Genomic DNA, 27754 nt, shown 5'->3' with positions numbered 1-27754 from the left:
AGTTGGGCATGGAGGACAGGGGACGAGGGAAATTTGCTGTTCACTCTCTACTTGCTGTACCCTTTGAATGCTGTCCCATGGGCAAGGATTATTAAATACATTAGAGAAGACGACGACCACTCCCAATCTATTATCCCTCCCCTCAAGCCAGCGTGACTACCCTCTTACAAAATAGTTCTCAGACAGCTGGGCTGTCAGTGTGCTGGGGTCTCTATGGGGCAGATCTCCACCATGCCATGCCAAGGGGCAGTGGTAAGTTTCCTAAGTTCACCTTCTAAACGGCTGCTTAGCATCCAATGGTTCATCTAATTTTTAATTACACGGTAGTCGCTGCTTTATTCTAATTAAACTGCCGCTGTCTTCTGATCAGGAGTTATGCTCTTCCCCAGCTCTCTGGGCTCGATCCACAGTCAATAATGTTACATGGAGTGAAAATGTAGGTCAGTGGAGCTAACTTGGAAGTCTGCAGGACAGCTCTTCTTCCAAATCCATGAGAAAACATGAAGCAACAGGCAGGAATTTCAAGGATTTGAGTGTTAAATTCCAGATAAGTAAGCTGCTCCCCCAAAAACTCTTTAGCAATAATAAGCAAGTCGTTCACTGGAAGAAATTTAAGCCTTAAATAAAGCATGTTTCTCTTTTGCATTCCTTCTTCAACAAATCCCAAAGCCCAACTCTAAATGAAATGCTGCAGCCATCTGGGAATTGTCTCCGTGAGTATGGAACTGGCCAGATTACAAAGGGTAGTAATAGACACACGTGTACCAAACCTCCAGTTCCCAGCCTAAATTCAGATATGCCAGAGAAATGAAATGTCAAAGAGAGACCAGCAAGACTGCAGTGCTTCAGCTGACTCACGCATCCCGAGGCCTGGTTCTCACAAACTCCAAAAGCTGGTGGCAGCAGCCCCAAATTCATACCAATGCCAAAAATGGATAACAAAATATTTAAGGAGAAAACTTCATCAGATAACTGAGAATACATTTCTCCATTGAGTCGCATTTTGTTCTCCCGGTTATTAGATGAAAACATGGCGGTGTATTTGGGAAGCAGCATGTGCCCCACCACCCCTCAAGGTCAGGCTGTGGCGATGCAGACCCCCAGGAAGCAAGTGCAGCTGGGATGGGCACAGGTGACATCTTGCCACTTCCATGTGCCCTTGAAGGAGCTACGAACAAGAAAACTGACAGCAGTACTCACAAGACAACTGGAGTCGAGTCTTGGGGTCAGAGATGGTTCTTTCACCTGTTCACATGGAATAATCGTCTTTTCTCTTTCACCTTCATGCTTGTGACCTAAGGGAAACAGTCTATAAATTGTGGCATGGCGTTCTGTGAATTTGGAGCTGCTGATGACTTTCTTATCAGGCTCCTTTGCTCTGTTGTTTCTGCCTCATTGGCATGTTCCCTCTCCCACTGAATGCACTTCAGTGTGGTCGGCGAGACACCTGTGAGGAAGGCTGTGGCCTCTGACAGAAATGTGCCAGTGAACCCAAGGTGGGTGCTGGCTGTGTAGTCACTGGGTGAGTTTCTAACAAGGCAGGGTCATGTCCATGCTGAGCACAAGCAGTCTGCTCTCTGCTGAGACGCCACCTCCCGTATCTACTCTCTGCCTCACCAACAACCCGACATCTTACCCTTGACCAAGGCACCTCCGTGAGAACGAGAGCTCCTGTCCCTGCCGTCCCCAGAGCTACTCCACTGTTCACATGGGTGTTCTCAGATGTCTGGGGTTTTTGATGGCGGCCCTGAGTATGCTTGCCTCCACTACTCGGATTTACTTCTGAAGTATACCCCTGCTGTCCAGTTCCACACACAGTGAAGCCAGGGGGCAGCAGTGGGAGCTCCACAGTCATGCTTGGCCTTGTTCCTGGCCCTTCCCACTCAAGAATCTGTCTTTGGTTCATACGCTGCCCAAGAAGCTGCATTTAATGCAAGTTCAAGCCTCAGAGCCATTTAAGAGAAGACTAAACCTGACCACCTAGGAAGAAATCTGTTTTCATCCAAATTAACTTGAGGATTTTAAGGCATGCAAAGAGGCAGGCTCATTTTGAAGAGGAGATGGTGAAGCAGGAAAGAACCATTCACTCAGAGGAAGAAAGTGAAATGAGGAAACTGGAAACAGCTGAGGACATCCACAGTTAAGCACAGCTCTCTATAAATAGCAGTTGGGCCTGCCCTAGAGAGAGTGACATGGTGGGAAGAGAGGGCAGGAAGCGTTGGCCAAGGACGCTTGTAGGCTGTAAAAGCCTCTTGCGTGAAAGACAGGCCAGTTGGGACTTTCATATTATCTGTGAGTAATAAAAAGGTGACAAAAAGATCATTATCACCCACAACTCAAGTATCAGCAGTGTGGGCTGAAATAAATAGGGCCGTAGCTGTGAACGAGCTGGGTAACAATCTGTACTTGGGAAACACGTTTTTTAAAAACCGTTTAGAAAAAATGATCTTCATTACTTAAAGAGAAGGCTGCTAATGTATACACAAGAATTCCGTTTGGTTCATGCTACTATCGTTATTTATAATTTGCCGTCACTGTAACGTCACTCCTCCGCTCAAAACTGTTAAAAGCGCCCCATTTCACTCAGGAAAAGCCAAAGTCCTCGAGAGAACAAGAAGACAAGCCACCGACTGGGAGGGGATATTTGCAAAACACATCTAATCAATAACTTGTATTCTGAACATACAAAGAACTCTTAAAACTCATTAAGAAAACAACTCCCTTTTAAAAATGGGCAAAATATCTGAAGACACCAACAAAGATACACAGATGGTAAATAGCACATGAAAAGACATCCAACATCATGTGCTATGAAGGAAATGCAAATTAAAACAAGGAGATGCCACTGCGCACATGTCAGAATGGCCAAAATGCACAAGACTGTCAACACCAAGTGCTGACAAGCATGGAGAAGAATGGAGCTCACACTCAGTGCTGGTGCGAAGGCAGAATGGTGCAGCCACTAGAAGGCAGCTGGGCGGTCCCCAACAAAGCTGAACGTAGGCCTACCGTGCGATCCCGCCATGGTGCTCCTTGGCATCATATTCACCCGCCCCAAGCTGAAGACCTACGTCCACACAAAAGCCTGCAGGCATTTGTTTGTAGCAACTTTCTTCATAATTGCCATTACTGGGAGGCAACCAAGATGTACTTCAGTAGGTGAATGCAGAGAAAACGGTGGTACATCATACAATGGGATTATTCAGTGATAGAAATAAGTGGGCTATCAATCCATAAAAAAATATGGAGGGGCCGGGTGCAGTGGCTCAAGCCCGTAATCCCAGCACTTTGGGAGGCTGAGGCGGGTGGATCATGAGGTCAAGAGATCGAGACCATCCTGGTCAACATGGTGAAACCCCGTCTCTACTAAAGATACAAAAAATTAGCTGGGCATGGTGGCGCGTGCCTGTAATCCCAGCTACTCAGGAGGCTGAGGCAGGAGAATTGCCTGAACCCAGGAGGTGCAGGTTGCAGTGAGCCGAGATCACGCCATTGCACTCCAGCCTGGGTAACAAAAGCGAAACTCCATCTGAAAAAAAATATATATATATGGAGGAACCTTAAATGCATATTGCTAAGTGATAGAAGCCGATCAGAAAGGCTACAGAATGTGTGGTTCTACCTATATGACATTCTGGAAAAGGCAAAACTTTCGGAGCTTCCACACAGCTAAACACATAGAGGTTCCTGGAGGGGGGCGCACCCAGGGAGGGCATGGAAGCTGTGTAACCCTTCCCCCATAACCCACACTACATGTCGCTTCATTGCAGCCTTTGCAATATTCTTATAATAAACCAGTAAATGTAAATTTAAAAAAAACTATGGAGACAGTAAAAACATCAACAGGGGCTGAGGCGAGGGAGGGATGACTAGGCAGAGCATAGAGGAGGTCAGGGCAGTGAACCTACTCTGCATGATATTATACACTTGTCAGAACCCACAGAACGTACAACACAGAGTGAATCCTGATGGAAACTATGGCCTTTAGTTAATAATAAAGTATGGGTATCAGCTCATCAGTTGTAACAGGTGCACCATACTAATGTAGGGTGTTAATAATGGGGGAAGGTGGATAGGCTGAAAGAAGGGGGTATATAGGAACGCTGTACTTTTAGCTCATTCTTCTGGAAACCTAAAACTGCTCTAAAAAATAAGATCTAGGCTGGGTGTGGTGGCTCATGCCTAGACCTTATATGTAATCCCAACATTTTGGGAAGCCAAAGCAGGAGAATTGCTTGAAGCCAGGAGTTCAGGATCAGCCCAGGACAACATAGCAAGACACTTACTCTACAAAAAATTTAAAAATTAGCTGGGCATGGTGATGCATGCTGTAGTCCCAGCCACTCGGGAGGATCACTGGAACCCACGAGTTCAAGGCTGCAGTGAGCTGTGATCTGCCACTGCACTCCCTCCTGGACAACAGAACAAGACCCTGCCTCTAAAAAAGCAAAAAAAAAAAAGTTAGCAATAAAAGGCCAAGTCCTTCGAATGGCCAAGCAGATTTTACACAATTGCTCCCTCGTCCCCTCCTTGACCTAATCAGCCAGCTACCACCTCCCCACTCTCACTGGCCTGTGCCGTTCTGGAAGTCCCTAGGTAGGCTTCTGCCCCAGGACCTCGAACTAACCGTTCCCCTACCTGCAACTCTATCCTCCCCGATCTTCACGCCACTCCTTTCTTCGCTCCCATTCATCAAGTCTCTGTTCATGTCACTTCTCAGTAACACCTCCCTGGTGACCTGATGTTGGCCTGCAACACTGCTCCAGGTGCTGGCACTTCCCACCCCCACCTGCTGTTTTCCTCCATAGCACCTATCACTGTAAATGTACTGTCTCATTCATTTCCGTGTGGTGTTTACAGAATCCGTCCCTGTACTGTACAATACATGCTCCAGCTGCAGCCTATTTGGTCCGTTTGGCTGAGGGTTGTATCTTAACAGATGGCATATAGAGACAGGCACTAGGTATATGATTTGTGAATGAATGAACTAAGGACCTTGGCCTGTGACACTCCCAAGTACCATAAATCACTTGATTATGGCGACCAAAGGTGAAGCTGAATGATTCTGACATAGCATCTAGAATCAAAAAGTAGTATAATTGGTCTAATGTGAGAACTGGATATTTAAGACAGGAACTACCCCGAAGAAGACTCGGAAATTTAATCGCTGTAGACAAAATGATAGAAAGATTGTCTCGGTTTTACCTTAAAAGCTTCACCCCTCCCTGTTGGGACTAATTGCTACATCCTGTTGCCACTGGCTCTGCCGGTGGCCAGCTTCCCATGGGCTGCCCAGCTCTGTCCCAGGACTGCTTACCTGCAGGTCCAAACTCAGTTTCTTCTACGCATGGATATCAGTTCATCCAGGGCTGCCTGTAAGCTCTGCTTACAGCTCCTGCCTCCCTATCGCTAAGGAAAATCGCAGGCCCCAAATTGGGTTTCCCTGTAAGCGGCTGGCCTGCTTCCGCAGCCCACATCAGGCCTCCCTCCACTGCCCGTACTTCATGCCGGCATCCACAAGAGCCGCGGGTTTCACAGGGTGGCCTTCATTCTTCTCCCAAGAGGAACAAAACAAGCGCTGAAGGCCTCCTGTGATTCTGACCTTTCAGAGATGAGAGAGACAGAGACGTAGACACAGAGAGAGAGAGAGACAGAGAGGTGGAGGATGTCACAGATACAGAAAGACAAATAGGGGAGACACAGAGTCACAGAGAGACGCAGAGGGAGAGACCAGGAGCCGGCAAGGGAAGCGGGGAAGCTGCACTCCTGTCGCCGTTCACACACTGTCTGCTGCTCCACAGCGTGTGCAGCCCCGGGCAGCCCTTGCTTTCAGAGGTCTGTTTTCGCTCCTCTGTCCACACTGAGCCCCTCCCTTGACGAGTCCTCGATCAAGTTCACTCATCAGTCTTCTGCCATCTCTACAGCACCTTTAGCCCATCCAGTCTTATTTCCATTATTCTGTTCAGTTCCATAATCTTCATTTCCTTTACATAGTTTTATTTCTTTGCTGAGATGTTCCATCATTTTATTGGTTTCCAGAGACTGTCATTGCTTTTCAAGGCCTCTTCATGATGGCTGCTTGGAAATCCTTGTCAGGTGATTCCAACGCCATTCACAAAAGCAAAGGCTTCAGCAAAGTCACTAGGGAATGAACCATCTAAGAAAGGACGGTGGGTGTGGTGGCTCATGCCTAGACCTTATATCTAGAAAGATCTAGAAAAGGAGCTTCCATGCCAGCTGGAGCCGGTTCTCTAGACCCAGCTCTTTCTCTAAAGGATGCAGTGTTTTCTCCACAGGATGCAGTGTTTTCTCCTATGCCGAGACTTAGGGGTGGGATGTTGTCAAAATTATCATCATTTTCTCCATATTCAGTTTTTACAAACGGATCCTCAACTGACCACTGAATTGCAGAGCATGTGCTAGAGTGAAATGGAGCAATATGTCTTTGGTTTTGCCGAAAGGAGAGTATGAGCCATGCAGGCTGCTTCAGGCTTTCAGAGGACAAGGGCATCCCCAATTTAAGGATGACCGAAACCCTTTGAGTCATGGCTCAGCTGAACTCCACAACATGAGCCGCTTCCTTGACGAGAAGCCATTCGCCCAGCTATGTTTTTTGTTTTTTTTTTTTTGGTTTGGTTTTGCTTTTTGAGATAGAATCTTGTTCTGTCACCCAGGCTGGAGTGCAGTTGTGCGATCTATGCTCACTGCAACCTCCACCTCCCGGCTTCAAGTGATCCTCCCACCTCAGCCTTCCAAGTAGCTGGGATTACAGGCATAAGCCACCAGGCCTGGCTAATTTTTGTATTTTTAGTAGAGGTGGGGTTTTACCATGTTGGCCAGGCTGGTGTTCAACTCCTGACCTCAAGTGATCCACCTGCCTCAGCGTCTCAAAGTGTTGGGATTACAGGCGTGAGCCACGTGCCAAGCGCCAGCTGTGTTTTTGAACTTGCAACCCAGACTCTTCCCCGCGGCTGCCCCTAACGCCTGTGACCAGGCAGCATGGTTGATTGACTCTTCTTTATCGACATTAAAGAGCATTGTTACCTAAAACAATGTGACTCCGTCTGCTGGTCATTTTTTTGTGACTCAATACTTATTTAGTTATAGTTCTTCCCAACCGTAATTTTGAATATTTCACTCAGGTCTCCTTATGTGCCTCAATTTAAGTAACATATTTCATCAAATCTTATACAACCTCCTGAGCTTGGCCTCTTAATGTAGATTGTTTCTCTTCTGTTGTATGAAAAAAAAAACATACATTCATTTTATTTTAAAAAATTATGCACAGAAACAAATGGGATTCCAATTTTTCACATAAATTCCGAGTCCCCTTCCAATGCAAGCAGGATGTCTTTTCTGCCTCCCTGCCTCCATGTTTAAATACTCCAAGGCCCATGAGGAAGGAGCACTGGGGGTCTGCTCCGTCTTGAACTAAGAAGGCACTAGTCAGGAAATTTGTCAAGCGTGGGAATGGGGAGGGCACACCAAGGTGAGCAAGCAGCCTGCGCCTCCTGTGGAAAAAACGCCCAGGTGAGCATGCCTTGGCCTCCTGTCTGCTTAAAGGGTCATGCACATCATCCATCTGGTCCAGGTCATGGTGCTGCTGGGCTAATGAGCTCAGTAGGCTAGGTCAGTGATTCTCCATCATGGTCCCAGGACCAGCAGCACCAGCACTGCCTGAGAATTGGTTAGAAATGCAGATTCTCAGCCCCAGTCCCAGTCCTACAAAATCAGAAACTCTGGTAGTAGTGTCCGGCACTCAATTTCCACAGGCCCTTGGGCATTCTCACACACACCCAAATGTACAAAATGTACGACCACCTAGACCAAAGAAAAAACAGATGGAAGAACCATCTTACTTGAAAACAGCTTGAAAAATGCAAACGGCCAATTCCGGTGTCAGTGACACCGCCAACATTTCCACAAGTGACGGACAAAAGTTCGTGTTGAGCAGCTCTGCCATTTCTGACTATAAAAGAAGGAAAACCAAACCAACCCAGATACTTTCAGCCCATAAGCTGAAATGTATGTATTTGTGTGCACACTTACACACACGTGTATCTATGTGTGTATACGTATGCATGTGTTCATGTATGTTTACGTGTGTGCATATTTGTGCGTGCGTGTAGGCATATGTGTTTGTAGATATGTGCGTACAGATGTGTATATATACTGTATATATGCACAGGGTGTGCACTGTATACATGTGTACATATGCATGTGTATAAATGTGAATATAGCATGTATGTATATGTGTGTATATGCATGTGGGTATATACATATGTGTGTGCATACATGTGTGTATCCATAAATGCATATGCATATGTGTGTGCATTTGTATAAATATGTATGCATATATGTGTATATATACATGTGTATAGATGTATATATGTATATGCATAGTTGTGTGTGTACTTGTGTGTGTGTCAATCACTCTCCCTTCCCTCAATATCCCTACCCCTACCCAAAATAACACTCTCTACCCACCATCCTCTCAAAGAAAAAGGATTAAAAAGAAAAAAGGGGTGAGTTTACTTCTCCCACACATGGAGACAGAACTGAATTGTTCATGTTTTTTTTTTATCGCTTAAATTATTTTTATTTACAGAAAACTCTACAATGTACATTTCACCCCATTCAGTTTCAAGTTCTTTGGCCTTTGCTTTTTCCAGGCTTGGCGATGTGAGCCACAGACTTGGGACCCAGGACATTGCCTCCCCAGTGATGGCGTATCTCATCATATCTTTCACTGTAGTTTGTCCTCTTAGCTTCCACCAGCTTAGCCAAAGCACCTGGTGAATGTGACAGTGGTGCAGGTCTTCCTGTGGACTAGACGTCCCAGTCTTGCCTTCCCCTTGATAATACAGTAAGGGACTCCCATTTTTTGACACAGGGCAGGCAAGAAGACAACCAGCTCAATGGGATCCGTGCCATCTGCAATCACCACCAACTCAGCTTTCTTGTTCTCCACCAAGGTGGTGATGGCGTTAACTCCTGCTCGAAGGACAAATGGTCTCTTAGTGGGGACGTCCCCTTTGCCAGCAGCTTTCTTCCTGGCCAGGCCAAGAGCCTCTGCTGCTTCTCTTGCTGTGCCTCTGGTCTATACTTCGGGGCCAGCTTTAGCAGTTCAATAGCTGTTTGGCGGTCCAGGGCCTGGGTGAACTGGTTAATGACAGGAGGCACTTTCAGCCGCTTATAAAGGATGGCTCCCTGCCGCTGCCACCTGATACAGCGGGGCCATTTCACAAAGGGGGTGAGTTCTCTTTTCGGTTGGACATCCTGTCCAATGCCAAAATTCTTCGGCCTTTTTTGAAACACGGGGTTCGCTACTTTCTCGGCCTCCTGCTTCTTCACGACAGCAGGGGCCGGAGCCACCTTCGTCCCCTTGGCCTTCTTCCCTTTCGGCATCTTGGGCAGCGGGAAGACAAAGCAATTGTTCATGTTTTAATGCTTTGAATGAGGAAAATAATTCCCCAGGACATTCTTACATTTGTTGCAGTTATTTAGGAACTGTATCCCAATAAGCACCACTGGATTTGCTCCATCTCCCTCCATTTAGCATGATACATAACACACTGTGAGCATTTTGAGACGGAGTTTCACTCTTGTCACCCAGGCTGGAGTGCAATGGCGCGATCTCGGCTCACCGCAACCTCCGCCTTCTGGGTTCAGGCAATTCTCCTGCCTCAGCCTCCTGAGTAGCTGGGATTACAGGCACGCGCCACCATGCCCAGCTAATTTTTTGTATTTTTAATAGAGATGGGGTTTCACCATTTTGACCAGGATGGTCTCGATCTCTTGACCTCGTGATCCACCTGTCTCGGGCTCCCAAAGTGCTGGGATTACAGGCTTGAGCCACCGCGCCCGGCCCACTGTGAGCATTTTCTAAAGGGAAAGAGAAAACAAGTCCCAGGAGAGACACAAGTGTGTTCACAAAATCATCCCATAAATAGTCCTCAATTTGCACCTGAACTTTCTAAAACTTATACATTGACATGCCTAACATACCTTACTTATACCAAATCTAGACTTTCAAACGTCACCTGCAAAACAGAGACAGCAGAAATCGGTTGGTTTTGGCAATGTCCCCATCCTGACCTCAGAAGCCATTCACTTTCAAATGAGTCAAAGGGGAAATATTAGACACCTGACATCAATACATTTATAAGCTGGATATGAAAGTCTTGGAAGTTCTCAGAGTAGCAATTGTTCAGGCTCAATGCAACGCGTACTGGCCTTAAACCACCAGATGCATCCATCAGGAAGGAAAAACACATACTTTAAAACGTGGGAAAAGAACGAAAAAATATCGTAGACGTTCTCCCCTAAAGCTATTCAAAGGGATACAGTTTGCTAGATCTTCCTTTATCAAGAAAATCACACTGACCCTCGCTGGAGATCACTTCCTCTTAACCAAATAGTCAAGAAAGTTAACGAGCGCCCTAATCTCCCACTCAGTCTCCTGCCAGTCGCTACAGATGCATGCACAGTTCTAGATCCCTGAGGAATTGCCACACTGTCTTCCACAATGGTTGAACTAATTGACACTCCCACCAACAGCATAGAAGCATTCCTATTTCTCCACATCCTCTCTAGCACCTGTTGTTTCCTGATTTTTTAATGATTGCCATTCTAACTGGTGTAAGGTGGTATCTCAATGTGGTTTTGATTTGCACTTTCTCTAATGACAAGTGATGATGAGCATTTTTTCGTATGTTTGTTGTCTGCATAAATGTCTTCTTTTGAGAAGTGTCTGTTCATATCCTTTGCTTCTTTTTTGGTGAAGTTATTTTTTTCCTGTACATTTGTTTAAGTTCCTTGCAGATTCCGGATATTAGCCCTTTGTCAGATGGGTAGATTGCAAACATTTTTTTCCCATTCTGTTGGTTGCCAGTTCACTCTAATGATAGTTTCTTTTGCTGTGCAGAAGCTCTTTCGTTTAATTAAATCCCATTTGTCTATTTTGGCTTTTGTTGCCATTGCTTTTGGTGTTTTAGTCATGAAGTCCTTGCCCAATACCTATGTCCTGAATGGTATTGCCTAGGTTTTCTTCTAGGGTTTTTATGGTATTAGGTCTTATGTTTAAATCTGTAAGCCATCTTGAGTTAATTTTTGTATAAGGTGTAAGGAAGGGGTCCAGTTTCAGCTTTCTGCATACAGCTAGCCAGTTTTCCCAAACCCATTTATTAAATAGGGAATCCTTTCCCCATTGCTTATTTTTGTCAGGTTTGTCAAAGATCAGATGGTTGTAGATGTGTGGCATTATTTCTGAGGCCTCTGTTTTGTTCCATTGGTGTATATCTCTGTTTTGGTGCCACTGCCATGCTGTTTTGATTACCGTAGCCTTGTAGTATAGTTTGAAGTCAGGTAGTGTGATGCCTCCAGCTAATTTTTTTTTCCTTTGGAACTGTCATTTTTCAAAAAACAGAACTTATCATATCATTCTCTCCTTAAAAATTTGAAAAGTATCAAAACCTTTACAAACTAATGGCCCACCAGCCCTGTGCTGCCTGACTCTGCCTGGCTCTCTGCATCCCCTCAGTTCCAGCACTACCTGTCCAGGCCTTTCCCCTCTACATGAAACACAGCAGACCTCCTCTTGCCCCAGGCCTTGCAGGGCCCCTCTGTCTAGGGGTGCATGCCCCTCCTCTTATGACAGCTATGCGTCAGTCAGAGGGCAACTCAAGTGCCACCTTTTGAGGACGGAATTTCCCAAACCACCACTGGGCCCCATTGGCCAAGGGGCATAGACTCTTCTGCTGTGTGTTAGGAAATCTGTCTCTTGCCTTCAGAGCATGTATCTGATGTGTGATACAATCAGTTCATGTCATTCCTTTCATGTTATTCTCCCTCACTAAATAGTATGCGAGTCTATTTCTGCAAATCATCAAGTCTCCAGTGCCTAGCACTATCCTTGGAACGTAGTAAAGATCTGATGAGAAAACAAATTGACAAATGAATTCTGTGTCAATAAATCCCTTCCCCCCATGAAATATAAGTACAGAATTTACCTGTGCACATTGAAATTCTATACGTTTTCTAAATTCATGATTAGTTTCAAAAGCAGGGGACAGCAAAGAAAATGAATTAAAGCTCCATTACACACAACACAAACGTATTATACTCAGGGTAAAGACTGTCATATGGCGTATTGAGGTGCCACTGACACTCACAATAAACTGCTCATGTGTAAACTGCGCAATTTGGTAAGTTTTGGAACTGTCACAAGACGCAAAGTAATGACTCTGCCCTCACGCAGAGGTCTCCTTGAGCTGCTCCACAGTCACTCTCTCCTCCCCCGCTACCGTCCTCAAGTGAGCACTGATTTACTGTCACAAGAAATCTTCTATAAATGGAATCATACATTAAGTACTTTCTTGTCTGGCTTCTTTTATTCAGCATAACTTTGAGATCCATCCATGTCATAGAATATTCCTTTTTATCGCTGAGCCATGTTCCATGGCATGAATATACCACAATCTGTTTATCCATTCACCAACTGTAAAACATCTGCATTATTTCCAGTGTATGGCTATTAAAAATACAGCTGCTATGAACACTTGTGTGCAAGGCATGGTATGGCCGTATCGTCTCCATCTTCTTGGGCAGACACCTCAAAGCAGAATAGCTAAAACATTTGGTAGATGTGTGCTTACTATTTTAAGAAACGGATGGGCTGTTTTCTGAAGCAGTTGTACAGTTTTACCTTGCCACCGTCAGCGCATGAGAGTTCTGGTTCCCTCACATACATGCTAACACTTGGGAGGATCACTCTGCTAGGTTTCAGCCGTGACGATAGGTGCGAGCAGCCTCTGTCTCCTTGCAGGTCTCATTTCCATTTCCCTGATGCCTGAGGTTGAGCTTCTTTTTGTGTGCTTATTTGCCTTTGTACATCTTTTGTGGTGAAGTGTCTATTCAAACCATTTGCCCATTTTTTTTAATTACGCTCTTTATAATTAAGTTTTGAAAGTTTTTTTATATAGTCTAGATACAAATCCTTAAACAGACATGTGATTTGCAAATATTTTCTTCCAATATATAGACTGTCTTTTCATTTTCTTGATGGCGTCTTTCAAAGAATAGAAGTTCTTTTTGTTTTGATTAAGTCCAATTTATCCACTCTGTCTTGTATGGATCACATTTCTAGTGTCATATATAAGAAATAATTGCCTAGTCCAAAGTCACAAATGTTTTCTCCTATTTTTTTCTAGGAGTTTTTTAGTTTTAGGCTTTACATTTGGATCTACAACTCATTTTTAGTGAATTTTTGTATACTAAGAAGTATAGATCAAAGTTTACCTTTAAAAATATGGATATCTACTTGTTCCAGTGTCATGTGTTGAAAAGAGTACCCTTTGGACAGCCAAGTGTCTTGGCGCCATTGTTGAAAATCAGTTAGTTGTCTACGTCTTTAAGGATGTACTTCTGACTCTATTCTGTTCTGCTGATCTATTTCTCTATCTTTAAGGCAACATTGTGCTAACTCTATTACTGTTGTTTTATGAAAACCCTTGAGACCAAGGCCTCCAACTTTCTTCCATTTCAAAGTTGTTTCTAGGCCCTTTGCCTTTCCAGAGATACTTTAGAATCATTTATCAATTTCTACCAAAAAAAGTTTCTGGGATTTTGGTTGTGATTCTATTGAATCTGTACCTCAATATGAATAGAGCAGCTTAATAGCAAGACTTCTGGCTAGGAATGCTCTGTACAGCCCCATTGAGTTAGATCTTTAATTTCACTCAGCAATATATGTTGCTGAAAGTGTACATTTTTCTTATCTTTTGTCAGATTTATCCGTGAGCATTTGTCTTTTCTTTCATTTTCTTTGCTATTTTAAGTGGCATTTTAAATTCCAATTTCTGATCACTTATTGCTAATATATAGAAATATAACTGATTTTGTATATTCACCCTTCAAACTTGCTAAACTGACTTACTAGTTTGTTTATTCATTCTTTCTTTTTTTTTTTTTTAAGACAGAATCTCACTCTGTCACCCAGGCTGGAGTGCAGTGGTGCAATCTTAGCTCACTGCCACCTCCAACTCCCAGGTTCAACCAATTCTCCCGCCTCAGCCTCCTGAATAGCTGGGATTACAGGTGTGAGCCACTGCATCTGGCTGACTTCCTAGTTCCAGTAGTTGGTTTTTAGATCCCATCCAATTTCTACATAGGCAATCATAGAGTTCACATAAAGCCACCCTTCCTTCTGTTTCAATCTGGATGGGTTTGGTTTCTTTTTCTTGCTTGATTGAACACGCTGAAACCTCCAGTGTAAGGTTGAACAGAAGTGGTAAGAATGGACAGCCTTCTCTTCTTTCTGATCTTAGGGGTAAAGTTTTAATCTTTCACCACTGAGTCTGACATTGGCTGTAGGTTTTCACCGATGCTGAGGAAGACATCCTCACCGATGTAGGTTTCCTCATTTCCTTCTATTCCTAGATCACTGGGAGTTTTTATCAAGAGTGTATGTTGGTTTGGATTGGATTGGATTGGTGGATTGGATTGGATTGGATTGGATTGAATGCTTTTTCTGCCATCCATTGAGATAATCCTTTGTTTTTTTCCTTTTTTAGTTTGTTAATATCATGAATTGTGTTGATTGATTTTTATTTCCTGGGATAAACACTTCTTGGTCATGGTATTTTACCTTTTACATGTAATGCTGAAAATGATTTGCTAAATTGTTTTTGAAAGTTTATATCTATGTTCATAAGGGTTACTGGCCTAGAGTCTTTTCTTAAATGTTTTTGTCAGGTCTGTTATTAGGATAATGCTTACCACTTAGAATGGGGTGGGAAGTGCACCTCATTTTTAATGTATGTTTGTTGCTTGCTTTCTGTCTCTCTCTCTCTCTCTCTTCTTTTTTTCTGAAACAGATTCTCACTCTTGTGCCCAGGCTAGAGTATAGTGGTGTGATCATGGCTCACTGCAGCATCAACCTCCCATGCTCCCAGGCTCAGGTGATCCTCCCACGTCAGCCTCCTAAGTAGCCAGGACCACAGGCACATCCAGCTAACCTTTTAAATTTTTTGTAGTGATGAAGGTCTCACTGTGTTGCCCAGGCTGTTCTCAAACTCCTGGCCTCAAGCAATCCTCCCTCCTAAAACGTTGGGATTACGGAAATGAGCCACTGCACCTAGCCCAATTTTATTTTATTCATTTATTTTTTAAAGACGGGGTTTCACCATGTTGGTCAGGCTGGTCTTGAACTCCCAACCTCAGGTGATCCTCCCACCTTGGCCTCCAAAGTGCTTGGATTACAGGCGTGAGCCACCACGCCCAGCCCAATTTTAATTTTCTAGAAGAGCTTGTGTAAAATTACTATTATTTTTTCTTAAAAGCTTAGTAGAATTTACCGGTGAGGCTATCTGGCCTGGAATTTTATGAGAAGGTTTTTATCTGCATATTGATTTCTGTAATAAATGTAGGGTTATTAAGGTTATCCATTTCTTCTTGAGTGAGCTTAGTGTCTTCCAAGAAAGTCATCCATTTCATCTAAGCTGTAGAAATTGTTGGCATAAATGTTTTGAATATTCACTTATTATCTTTTGGTATCTGTAAGATCCACGGTGATTCCTTACACTGGTAATTTCTGTCTTCTCCCCCTTTTTCCAACAGGTTGATCAATTTTATTGATTCTTCTCAAATAATCAGCTTTCGGTTTTGTTTGTTTTCTCTAGTAATTTTCTAATCTCCACTCTGTTCTTTATTATTCTCTTTCTGCTACTACTTAATTTGAGTTTAATTTGCCCTTGTTTTTCTGGTTTCTTCAGGTGGAAGCTCCACTACAGGCAACAAAAGATTTAACCACGTGCAGGGTGAGCGCCGTCTCGCTCCCAGAACGTTTGAGTGATTCACAAACGGTGTGCGTACGACTCCCGGTTATCTGTTTGAAGAACCGACCTTGGATAGCTGACATTGCAATTACTCAGATTCAATCTAGGGAAATGCACTTTGTCAGAAGTGCCATAAATGAACTTTTATTTTTCTCCATTTGTCATCAATCTATAAAGCCTGAAAGACATTTCATTCTAGTCTGTTATCATGGAAAATTATGGCTTCAATGGCACTTTCTGGAAGTTTAACCTTTGTCACAAGTCTGTCAAGAATTTGGTACATTCTGTTTGTATTCTATCCTATTTAGTTAAGCCTATTTTCTTTTCTTTCTTCCTTTTTTTTTTTTTGAGATGGAGTTTCGCTCTTGTTACCCAGGCTGGAGTGCAATGGCTCGATCTCAGCTCACCGCACCTCCACCTCCTGGGTTCAAGGCAATTCTCCTGCCTCAGCCTCCCGAGTAGCTGGGATTACAGGCAGGCGCCACCATGCCCAGCTAATTTTTTGTATTTTTAGTAGAGACGGGGTTTCACCATGTTGACCAGGATGGTCTCAATCTCTTGACCTCGTGATCCACCCGCCTGGGCCTCCCAAAGTGCTGGGATTACAGGCTTGACCCACCGCGCCCGGCCTCTTTTTTTTTTTTGAGATGGAGTCTCAGTCGCCCAAGCTGCAGTGCAGTGGCGTGATCTCGGCTCACTGCAACCACCATCTCCGGGCTTCAAGTGATTCTCCAGTCTCAGCCTCCCAAGTAGCTGGGATTACAGGCACCCAGCATCATGCCCGGCTAATTTTTCTATTTTAGTAGAGACAGGGTTTCACCATGTTGGCCAGGCTGGTCTTGAACTCCTGACCTCAGGAGTGTGATCAACCTCCCAAAGTGCTAGGACTACAGGTGTGAGCCACCATGCCCGGCCTTAAAGCCTATTTTCAAAAGAAACAAAAATGTTTAACAAATAGGGATGACCATAACCAGAAAATGGGTCTCCACCAGAATAAATGTGTCACAGCTCCAGTGCTTTATGAGATCAATGAGACAAACCCAGGTCTTAAGGCACTTCCTTGAGCACCAAAGAGGAAGCCTCAATGACACTGCTCAAGGGAAACAGAGGCCCGGACCGATTCCAAGAGGGCGGGTGAGACTCTCCCTCTTCCTGAGGAGCCAGAACAGTCAGAATCAGGAATACTCTCTGAATCCCCAATTTCCTATCAAAATCACTGTAGCATTCTTCCTGAAAGTGAATGACAAAGCCATAATCTTTCGGCATGTGTTCGGAAAGCTATAGGCTTTTTCAGAACATCTGTATTCCTAACAAACGGCATCTAAAAATCTGCTCACTAGAAATGGGTACTTAAAAGTCCCTTCTGATCTTAAACTGCTTTAAGAACAGGACACTGGTGGAAAAGTATCCTGGCAGAGAAACTTAGCAGTGAGATACTCCGAATTGAAGGGAAAGGCCATGACTGGCCTTGGTATTTATGAATAGTCAAAACCAGACCAGTTTACAGAAAGCGTTGCTAACAGTTCACAGTGTCAGAACAAGGGTTCACGGCGAGAGACCACGCAAATCCACACACACTTGGAGCTGCGGATGCCCATTTTAGACAAAAGCAATTTAATATAAATTGGACAAGACTTACATTTCTTTTATATACACTTTTTGGGATTCTGAATTTTATGTAGCTTCTATAGAGAAAAGATAGGACAACCCCAACCCCTTTTAAAAAAAAAAAAACTGCTTGGGCCAGGCACAGTGGCTCATGCCTGTAATCCCAGTACTTTGGGAGACTGAGGCAGGAGGATCACGAGGTCAGGAGATAGAGATCATCCTGACTAACATGGTGAAACCCCATCCCTACTAAAAATACAAAAATTAGCTGGGCATGGTGGCAGGTGACTATAGGCCCAGCTACTCAGGAGGCTGAGGCAGAATTGCTTGAACCTGGGAGGTGGAGGTTGCAGTGATCCGAGATGGCGCCATTGTATTCTAGCCTGGGTGAAAGAGCGAGACTGTGTCTCAGAAAAAACAAAAACAAACAACAACAACAAAAATCTAGAAGACACCTGTCCCCAAGCCACCATTACAAAGGCAGGGAGCAGAGGGAGGATGGGCGGGGCTTCAGCAGAGACTGGAAACGTCCCATCCCAGTAGCCAGTGCAGGCAGCTGCACTCTCCCAGGTGGTAGACAAGCCACTTGAAAGTCAGACGCAGGCCCAGGGGCCCCAGCCCAACCACAGCTAGTCACCCTTCCTGCCATCTTTGCAAGGAAGGCTCATTCTCTGGGGACAAGTGAATCAAAGAGGCCAGGAAGTTGGGGAGGGCCAGCACAGACAAGAGTCAAGGTGAGAATGGACGCTGCTCTGACAGGCAGCAGGTGGAGGAGTCTCTGAGAGACTCATGGCCGCTGCCGAAGAGACTAACAGGTCCAGACCTGCAGGCATCGCCAGGCTGCCCCGAGGGAGACCTACCTGTGTCTGGGCCCCACCAGCCACACAGCACTGCCTGCTCATTTTGAGGGCCACACACTTGAAAGATCATCTGATGTTTGAGTAAAATCTCCAACACGGGAAAAAAATTGCACAAGAGGACTCAGGAAACAGAGACAGTGAGTGCAGGGGAGGAATCGCCCTTCTCTTCAAGGAAGCTGCAGTGAATGTTCACAGGAAGAAAGGAGTCACCCAGAAACAGGAGCACTGACCGAAAGGGAGAGAAACCAGGTAACTAGGGAAAAGAAAGAGCTTTTAGAAATTAAAAGAGAAAGCCAAAATAGAGTCAAAATAAAAAATGCCAGTAGACAAACTGGAAGATAAAGTCAAACACATGTCTTTAAAAAGGAGAAGAAAGACACAAGCAGAAAGGTCAGCCAATGAGAGGCTCGACCCAGGAGGCCTGGCAGCCGCAGGGTCAGGGGGCGGGCCCCGGGGGAGCCCACCAGCCAGCGATGGCCGGTTACCAGCCGCTCTGGAGCTCCGTTTCCTAATCTGAAAATGGGGGCGATCCTGTCAGCACCTCCCTTATGGGGTGGTTAGTCCATCATTATGGGCTAAGTGCTTACAACAGTGCTTGGCATACAGTATGCACTCAACAGATAGCATCTCTGACTGGTCTTCATACGATTTCTAAGTAATAAGAATAGAGAAGATACTGGAGAGGAAATTATCAAGGAAATAATTTTTTATTATTACTTTTTTCTGGAAAAAAGGACATTACTTTTTTCTGGAAATAAAGGATATACAGAGCATTTTAAACAAAGGGACAAGAACTCGTTCGACTGGGATGGAATGTATTTACGTACATAGTTAAGAACGGTGTGTGTGTGTGTGTGTGTGTGTGTGTGTGTGTGTGTGTGTGTGTGATTTGCTATCTGTGGTCATAGTAAACCTCAGTGGCTGGCCTGAGTCAGCCTGGCAGGGCCTGCTAGAGTGGCTGTGACTGCTCTGGGCAGGGCAGGCAGCTTGCTGACCCTGGCTGGGCTCTCTTCAATGTTTGAGGCTGGCTGGGTGTGGATAGGCCCAGGATGACCTGGGCAGGGACAAGTGAGTTCTCCTCCACGCGATTGCACACCACCAGCACCCAAGCCCTGGGCTCTCCTCGGGGTAGACACAGGGCCTCAGAGAGGGCAGAAAAGTGCAAGCTTCCCAAGGCCTGGGCTAGGAACTGACAGTGGTCGCTTCTGCCAGATTCCACTGGCCAAAGCAAGTCCCAGCTCAAGAAGGGAGGAATCAGACTCCTACCTCTTGATGGAGGCGCTACAAGGTTACTTCACCCGGGGCACGGGAGGGTTGGAGAACTGGGGCCACTTCTATCATCTACCCCAACCCTTCTCCACTCTGCTTTGTGTCCTGGGAGGTGACCTCTAGACATAGTATCCCAGGGCCACCTCCCAGCACAGTCCTTCACGCCATTCACTTAGACTACAGCGTGAACGGTTCTCCCAAGACTGTGCAAAACGCAGGTCACACACACAGGCAACTGCCCTCAGCAAAGCCATGTGCAAAGGAGGCATCTGGGCTGGATGACTCTACATTCTTTCCTCCCCAGAACTCACAGACACGTTAGACTCGAGACCCCAGCATTTCTCTTCTGACTGGCTGCAGAGGTGGGTGGGTGTCATCCGTATGTGTGCCCCGTGCCCATCGTGCAGCTCTCTAGCACGCACACAACAGAAACAGGGTCAATAAGCTGATTCGATTTAAACTAATTCACAGAAATGTGTTTGAAATACATTTTGCACACAGTCCATTTAGGTTCCCCCCACCTCCTCGCTTTCAGACCCCAGAAGACATGGCACCATCCTGTAAAAATGGGGTTGAGAACCACCAGTCTGGTTCATCAAACCTTAAGAGTTCAGAGCTAACGTTAGAAACATAAAAACATCAAGAGATTAGTTCTCCAAACCTAGTTTAATAGAACTGATAAAGGAGGGGAGAAGTCAGAAGCCATACCCGGGAAGCAGAGGGCCTAGGACTGGCCCCAAAGCCCTCTCTCTGCAGACACTGGGTGGGGCAGGCTGGCTTCCCATCTGTGACTCTGGGCCCCGCTGATGCATGAAACTGTATATAAGCGAAATCTGAGTCCACCAGCCCAGCCCTCCAGCTCCCCAGCCAGCAGCTGTGTGCGCTCAGCAGCTGCGCCCAGATCTGGCACAGACAAGAGGGCCCTGGAAGCCACCTTCAGTGGGCCCACTAACCCAGACAATGGTGGTCTGTCCAGCGTGTGATGGAGAGGCTGCCAGCCCCTGAAAGTTGCAATAGTCTGCCCTGTTGTGAGAATTAAGCAGTGTTCCTGGATTTGGGTGGCTCCAAGGTTCAAATCTTGGCTTAGAGTCTTCTGGACATGATGGGGAAGGTTTTCAGTGTCAATCAATAAAACAGTAACTACCCCGTACTGAGGAATGACTGTGTGCCCAGCACACCTACTCATTTACCCTGGCAACGACCTGACCGCCCCCACCAGTGAATATCATTCATCTCATTTTCAGGAGGAAGAAACTAAGACTCCAAAAGGTTAGACATGTGCCAGGAGTCACAGAGCAAATGGCTGCAGCATCAAAGCCAGGTGTGCCTGACTGTGAAGCACACAGAGGACCAGGTCTCCCAGTGTCTCTGGGCAGAGACCCATGGGTTCGGGGATGCCAATCCTCCCAGCCCTAGGCAGTGCACGTGGTAGAGCTGTGTGCCCGAGGGATGACGTTCCTCTGCCACCTCCCTGGTGCGGTGACAGACGCGTGGGCGTCAAGCCCACACAAGACTCCAATCCAAACGGCTAAAATTCACCTTACACAAGAAGAAATGGCTCTGCCCCACCCACCCCGCAGCCCTCATTGCCTCCACGTTTTATATTTTCGAGTGATCAGTGGCCTCTGAAGGGAGAGAGATTCCTCAAGTGTGTACATAGTACTTGACTTTTCAATGTGTGTGTGTGGTGTAGATGCACATATTGTTTGAAATCTTGGAAGGAGTGGAAGTCTGGTAAGCCCTACAGAGTGGGGAAGCCCGCAAGCCACAGTGAGTTATCAGATGGCACAGAAACACTGAACTCATGTTCTGCAGCCCAGGAGAAGGGCCCAGACACAGACTTCTTCAGGCTTCTGCAGGCACCCCCCAGGGCAAGGGGCCCTGCCCTGGGTGCCTTTGGGGTCATGTACACCACAGGGCAGAGCTGCTTCCAGATGCCCTGAGAAGTGGGGCACTGGCAGAGGCTCCAGGCACTCCTGATGGCTCCCACTCTGCCCCTGTGGCTGGTGACCTGAGCCACCCCCTCCAGTCCTCACTTCTGTCCTGCCTGGGCGCTCAGTTACACTGCTGCCTCTGTCTAGTTTCCTGACCTGGTTTGCAAATGTCTGAAGGCAGTGGTCGCCAACCTTCCCCTAAATTCAGTATAGGTGGCAGAAGTAGTCTTGTTTTCTATGGGAAAGGTCACAGCTGTGGCTGGAATCTTCCGCCTCCAAGTGTAGCCAGGTGACCTGGGGCAAAGCTAACTGCCAGGCCTCAAGGTCCTCATCTGCAGCATGGGCTTCTCGAGGGATGGCGCCTGCAAACGAGGGGAGCATGCTGCCGGCCATGCTGGGCGGACATTTTACCCTCTTTTAAAATGATGTATAGAAAGGCAGGCAGAGCGTAAAGAAAGGAGGCGATCAGGCATTCTGGAGTGACTTCTAATAATAGATCGAGGGTCAGGTCCTGAGGCAGCACCCGCTGGACTGGGCTCGGGGAGTTCACAGAGCAGCTGCCCCTGACAAAACGGAATGGCATGTGGCAGCTCTCCCTCAGCCCCAGGCAGATGCGTCTGTGTGTGCGTGTGGACACACATGTGCCCCATATATTTATGTGTGTGCACGTTTGTGCAGGTGTGCATGTGCATTTCCATACATGTGTGCCCCGTGTGTTTGCGTGTGCACAGTTGTGCAGGTGTGTTTGTGCATGTGTGCATGTTTACATGCATGTGTGTCCTGTGTCTTTGTATGTGCGCATGTGTGTGCACGTGTATGTGTGTGTGTTTAATGCATGTGTGGCACATGTGGTTATGTGTGTGCACGTCTGTGCAGGCGTGCATGTGTGTGCACACATGTGCACGTGGATTTACATTCATGTGTCTCCCATGTAAATACACATGTACACATGCACATTTACATTCATGTGTGTCCCATGTAAATACACGTGTGCCCCCATGTGTTTACATGTGTGCACATTTGTGTAGGTGTGCATGCGTGTGTGTATGCGTATGTATGCGTGCGTACTCTGTCTGTGTGATGCCAACACAAACACTAGTTTCTAGTCTGATTCTCAAGAAATCTCTTCAGACACTCCTGAGTGAAGTTGAGTTTTGGTTTGATGCTTTCTTTTTATCGAGCCGGCAAATGCAGTTCCCGCTACCTTCTTCCCTAGGCCTGAAACCCAGACAAGAATCACACTGGTTCAGGGTTGAGTCAGGACTATGAAGTCACATACTTCAAAACTAAATGTTTATCATTGCACAAGTCACTATTCTGAAACCATATTCGGAGTAGTTTGGTTAGAAGGAACTTGATATAACTTGCAAGGTTCAAAGAAGTCTCCTTAAAAACACAGTCCGGAGATACATTACAACTTTTCTCTGTAAGTGACTTAGCCAATCAACAAGTCTTTACGACAGCTACAGGCCACGGCCTAAGTGAGAACCTCACCCTGCCACCACACTGTGACCACGGACCACATTCTTTTTAGGGCCAAAGGACCTAAGAAAAGGCACATTTCTAGCAGGTGGGCTCTTCTGCTTTTCCCCAACCCAGCCCCAACCAACCCCAGAGTCCTAAGACTGAACAGAAAGTGAGTCTTGAGTTCACTTGGAAAAAAGTATTTTCTTTTTCCTATGCAACATCAGATTTGCTGATTTTCTGCAAGCCTGTGGAAAATCACCGAGGGCTGCCAGGTTACAGTTTGGGAAAATGCAAACCATACTCTTACGCACACATCAGGAAAGTCTTCAGTCTGAGCTGCTCAAATGAGGGTCTTTTTTAACTCCCTGATGCTTTTGCTCCTTCTATTCCATATCTGACATGACAACTTGCAGCTTCCTTCTGCCTCATCCTGTTCTTGTCTTCTGTACTAGAACCCCTCAGCCTCTATTATTTAGATTTTGTAATCTCCCATCGCACCTGGCATCATGCCATCACATAAATCTGGTTCACATGTTTAACACAACCCATCATGAGCTGAATTGTGTTCCTCCAACATTCATATTTTGAAGTCCTAACCCCCAGTACTTCAGATGGGGCCTTATTCAGAAATGGAGTCACGGCAGCTGAAGATGGTTCAGATGAGGCCATACTGGGGTAGAGTGCCCCTAATGCAATCCCACGAGTGTCCTTCTGAAAACGGGGAGTCTAAACACAAAGAAGAAGTGGGGACGCCATGTGAAGACTCAACTTGTGTTGCCATGAGCCAGGAACTACCAGAAGCTTGAGAGAGGCGTGGGACAGACCCTTCTGTGGCGACTTCTGAGGGCATGAGGCCCTGCCAGCACCTTGATCCCAGACTTTGGGCCTCCAGAGCTGAGAGAGAGATGCCCCCACATCCAGCACCAAGACTACAGGCAGCATCTGACTTTCAGTTACGTTCCACAAACACCTAGCCAGGATCTCCCGGGAGTGCGTCACATGGATTACACAGGAAGGTTCTCTGTGTTCTGTTCTCCTGGGACACACAGAGAAACAACCAAGTTCCCTGAGTTTTTCATAGTGAATTAATAGACTTCATCTGCTGCATTCCTAAGTGAAATTAAAAGAGCATTTCATGATTTCCATGATTTTAATGTGTGGTATTGGTCCTATAGCAATTTTCCATCCTCTAAAATGCATCTTTCTTGATTTTGCCTCCTTTGATGAAATACCCCAGGGAGGTTTAAAGTGAATTTGTGAGAAGAGGGCTACCAGGGCTCCCTAGACTTCATGACCTCAGAGTGCTTCTGCTCAAGGGAGGAGTACAGGAAGCCGAAGATGTGGGCAGCCCAGCCAGACATCCTGGCCCCTCCTGGGGAAAACCAAAGCGCAGGACCTCCAGATAGAAAGACGAGGGAAACTTTTTAATCCCATTCTCCTCTCCCCTACGGCAGAAAACATCTGTCCCGTATAATGAAAAGCATCTCTTTTCAGAACTGCTCATGTAAAGTTTATAATTCCAACTCCTCACCGTCTAACCTTCCACCTTGAAAGAAAGGTGAGAACCTGGGTGGAAAGTTTCCTTTAAATGAGCAGAAGAATCTGACACTCTATGAACGCCCTCTCTGCTCCCTCCATCCTCTTCCTAACTCTGAAACAGAACAAATGAGTGTAATGGAAGAAACGCTTTAGGACATGGTTTCTTAATAAAAGCCATATGGGAAAGCCGAGGCGCCCAGCTCCGTTTCTTAGTCCGGCACTCATCCCCAGCCTCGTGGCTCAGGCCAGCTTATGAGCTTGCAGAGGCGAAGGCTGCAGGCCACTTGCCTTCTGCTCACTGGCTGTCCGTGCACCCCTGCCGCAGAGGTCAAGTGAAGCCCTGCACATCCACATGAATATTTGGTTAAGTATCCAAATGCTTCTTTTTAAGGAAAAACATCCTCAGATTCACACTCCCACATTTAAGTAAAAATTATTCAGCATGTATGCTTTGTGGCATAGATTATCTGGTAAGCATGCAAACATCAAAAACCCAGATAACTGGCTGGGCATGACTGCTCATGGCTATAATCCCAGCATTTTGGGAGGCCAAAATGGGACACAATTGCTTGAGGCCAGGAGTTCAAGACCAGCCTGACCAACATAGCAAGACCCCATCTCTATTTAAAAAAGAAAGAAAGAAAGGAAAGAAAGAAAAAACCCAGATAACTCTCCTGGGAAATGGAAAAAGCTCACAAAACTTCTGAAACGCAGGGATCTTAGAGACAGAAATGGCTATTTTGCTCCAAAAACCTACCTTTGAATTCCAGAGAACCAGCAACTGTGTCTACAATATGCTGCTTTACATTAAACTTTCACTGTGACAGAGTCAGTTTAAAACAAACCAACTGGAGCTTGGGGGGGAATGAAAAACATATTTGACCTAAGACATTTCCAAATGACTGCAGTTTTAGAATATGTTGAGTTGTTTTAAGTTGGCTTCTGCAAGCTCAACATTTTATTCATTCCTCTCTCCGTTGTTTTAGAGTTGAAATGAATGCTACAGTTTTCTAGGAAAATCTTTCTAGAATTCAGAAGAAAATGATTATTGAAGCCTGTCAATCACTATTAATGCAGTTAATATGCCAAACACCACATTCTTTGATGGCGACACGTTTTTATCAACACGGCATATGAAGTTTCTCAAAGCTTTGCTTTCAGAGATGATACAGGATTTTATTCAAGCCTATTTTGGCGAACTTAGCATGTATTTCAACACTTTTCGACATCTGTCTTGTATTACCAGAGGTACCAGTCTCCAAACAACAAAGTATTTTGAATGCCTTGAAAGTCAGATCCTGCTCCTTAGTCCTCCTGTCTTAAATCATCATGTCACTGTGACATCAGGTTCATTTTAAAGGAACGTTTTTATTTCATGGACACTCTAATATGCAGATTCCGTCTTCATAAAAATGTGCCAAGTAAGAAAAATACCTAAAACTGGAATGTAAGCCAAATTCACATTTAATGTTTTCTGACCTCATTTAAAATGTAGCAGCAGAACATGCGCACGTGTATAAGATTAAACATTTTACTTTTCAAGTCACTTAGGTGGCATTTTATTTACAAGTTGTCATGCTGTATGGGGGCCAATACACCCCACTTAGAAACTTAAGTCGTTCTTCCTAGTTGTGGTACTCTTCAGTTTCTGTATTTAACACATTTTAAATAATTGTTGATCTGAACGCTGTGTATTGGCCACCCACCACCCTCCCCTCCTCCAAAAAAAAAAAAAAAAAAAAAACCCTGGGAATAAGATTGGTATTTTGAGCTACAGGGAGACCTCGTTTTTAGAAGCTCTCCTGTCTCCTGGGCCCTGCTGGCCGGTTTGTGGGCGATGAAAACAAACTTTAATCACTTCCAGAAATTCGGGTCAGGGTTCACACGCTCCAGTCTGGGAACTACCAGAGGGGAGGGAGAGGCAGTGCCTGCAGGACTCTGGGTTCTATTCAGAACCAGGGAGGGACCTGAGAACGAAATCTGAAATTTTAAACAAGCCTTGCAGAGTGCCGGGGCTTAAACCCTGTGTCTGCCGTCCTCTCGGATGGGGGTAATTTTCTCCAGGGGAAAGTAAGTACATCATTTCCCAGCGCAGCCCTCAGCCGCAGATGCGAGCATCTTTAAAAATGCAGAGCAACCGGTCCATTCACCGGGAGGCGAAACACGCAACGCCACCGGCAAGAACTGTCCACACAAAGCCAGCGGACAGAGCCGCACGGCGTCGGAACGCGGTTCCGACCGGGCCGCGGCGAGGCAGCGGAGCCCACCTCCAGCGCGGAGGGGCCACTCGGCGTTCGGACCCCCACCGCCCGCGCCCCTCCTCCCGCCCCCTACCCAGCCCCGCTCACAATGGCGCCCCCGGAGCTCCCGCCACGGTCCTGGCGCCGGCCGCGCCGCCGCTCCGCGCACAAAGGAGGGCGCGCGGTCCCCCGAGCGCGGCCGGCCCCAGGTGCTCCGCGCGCATCCCGGGCCGCAGCGGGCCGGGCCGGGGGGCGCGGGCGAGGACTTACTTTCTCGATGGTCCCGGGCAGCAGGCGCTCCAGCAGCCTGCAGAGGACCACCCCATCCTTCAGCGACGCCTGCAGAAAGCCCTCCGGGTCCGCGATGGTTTTTTTGGGCGACTCCAGCACCCCCAGGGTGATGAGCCACGTAACGGTCTGCTCCGCGGAATTCATCGCGGCGGCCCGGGAGGCGGGCGGGCGGGGAGGGGCGCGCGCCTGCTTCACCTCGGAGCGGCTGCCCGGCCCGCGGCCCCCACCGCCCCCGCCGCCGCCGCCGCCTCCTCGCCCATGGAGCGGCCGGCGCCGGCGATCGGCTCGGCGCGGCCCAGCAGCTCCGGCCCGGCCCGGCCCGCTCCTCCGTGCGCCCCGGCCCACGGTCAGGCGCCTTCTCAGGAGCGGCTCAGGAACCTGCGGGCGCCCGCCGCCGCCCCCCGGCCTCGGCCGCCGTCGCCCAATGACATCACCGCCAGGAGAAGAAAGACGCGGCCGTCCGCCCGGCCCGCGCCCGGCCCGCGCCGCCCCGCGCCCTGCGCAGCCTCCGCTCCAGGCCGTGCGCGGGGCGGCGGCGGCGGCGGCAGCGGGGAGCGGGCGGGGAAGGGGGAGCGGAGCGTGGGGCGCAGGGCGCGGGGAGAAGGAGCCGGGGGCCCCGGGCGGGGGCGGGCGCGCACCTGCGCTCACCTGCCCCGGGCCCGCCGCGCGCCCCGCGCCCCGCGCCCCCGGCCGGGGCCCCGGGAGCCCTT

General features: G+C 46.9%; 1 protein-coding gene across 11 annotated transcripts in view; it reads right to left on the bottom strand.

Annotated features, from left to right (window-relative positions):
- ARHGEF7 (Rho guanine nucleotide exchange factor 7) overlaps window positions 1-27554 on the bottom strand; it is a 181236-nt gene extending 153682 nt beyond the window's left edge. For all 11 annotated transcript variants that reach the window (XM_035294224.3, XM_035294248.3, XM_035294229.3 and 8 more), the window contains exon 1: window positions 27024-27554. In XM_035294224.3, coding sequence (XP_035150115.1) covers window positions 27024-27188 — 165 coding nt within the window. In that variant the 5' untranslated portion in view covers window positions 27189-27554. The remainder of the gene's footprint in view (window positions 1-27023) is intronic.
- Window positions 27555-27754: the final 200 nt, after the last annotated feature.

This window comes from Callithrix jacchus, chromosome 1, assembly GCF_049354715.1.
Source record: "Callithrix jacchus isolate 240 chromosome 1, calJac240_pri, whole genome shotgun sequence".
NCBI classification, from domain to species: domain Eukaryota; kingdom Metazoa; phylum Chordata; class Mammalia; order Primates; family Cebidae; genus Callithrix; species Callithrix jacchus.
Note: the sequence above shows the minus strand (reverse complement) of the source record. Positions and strands in the feature narration are given on the sequence as shown.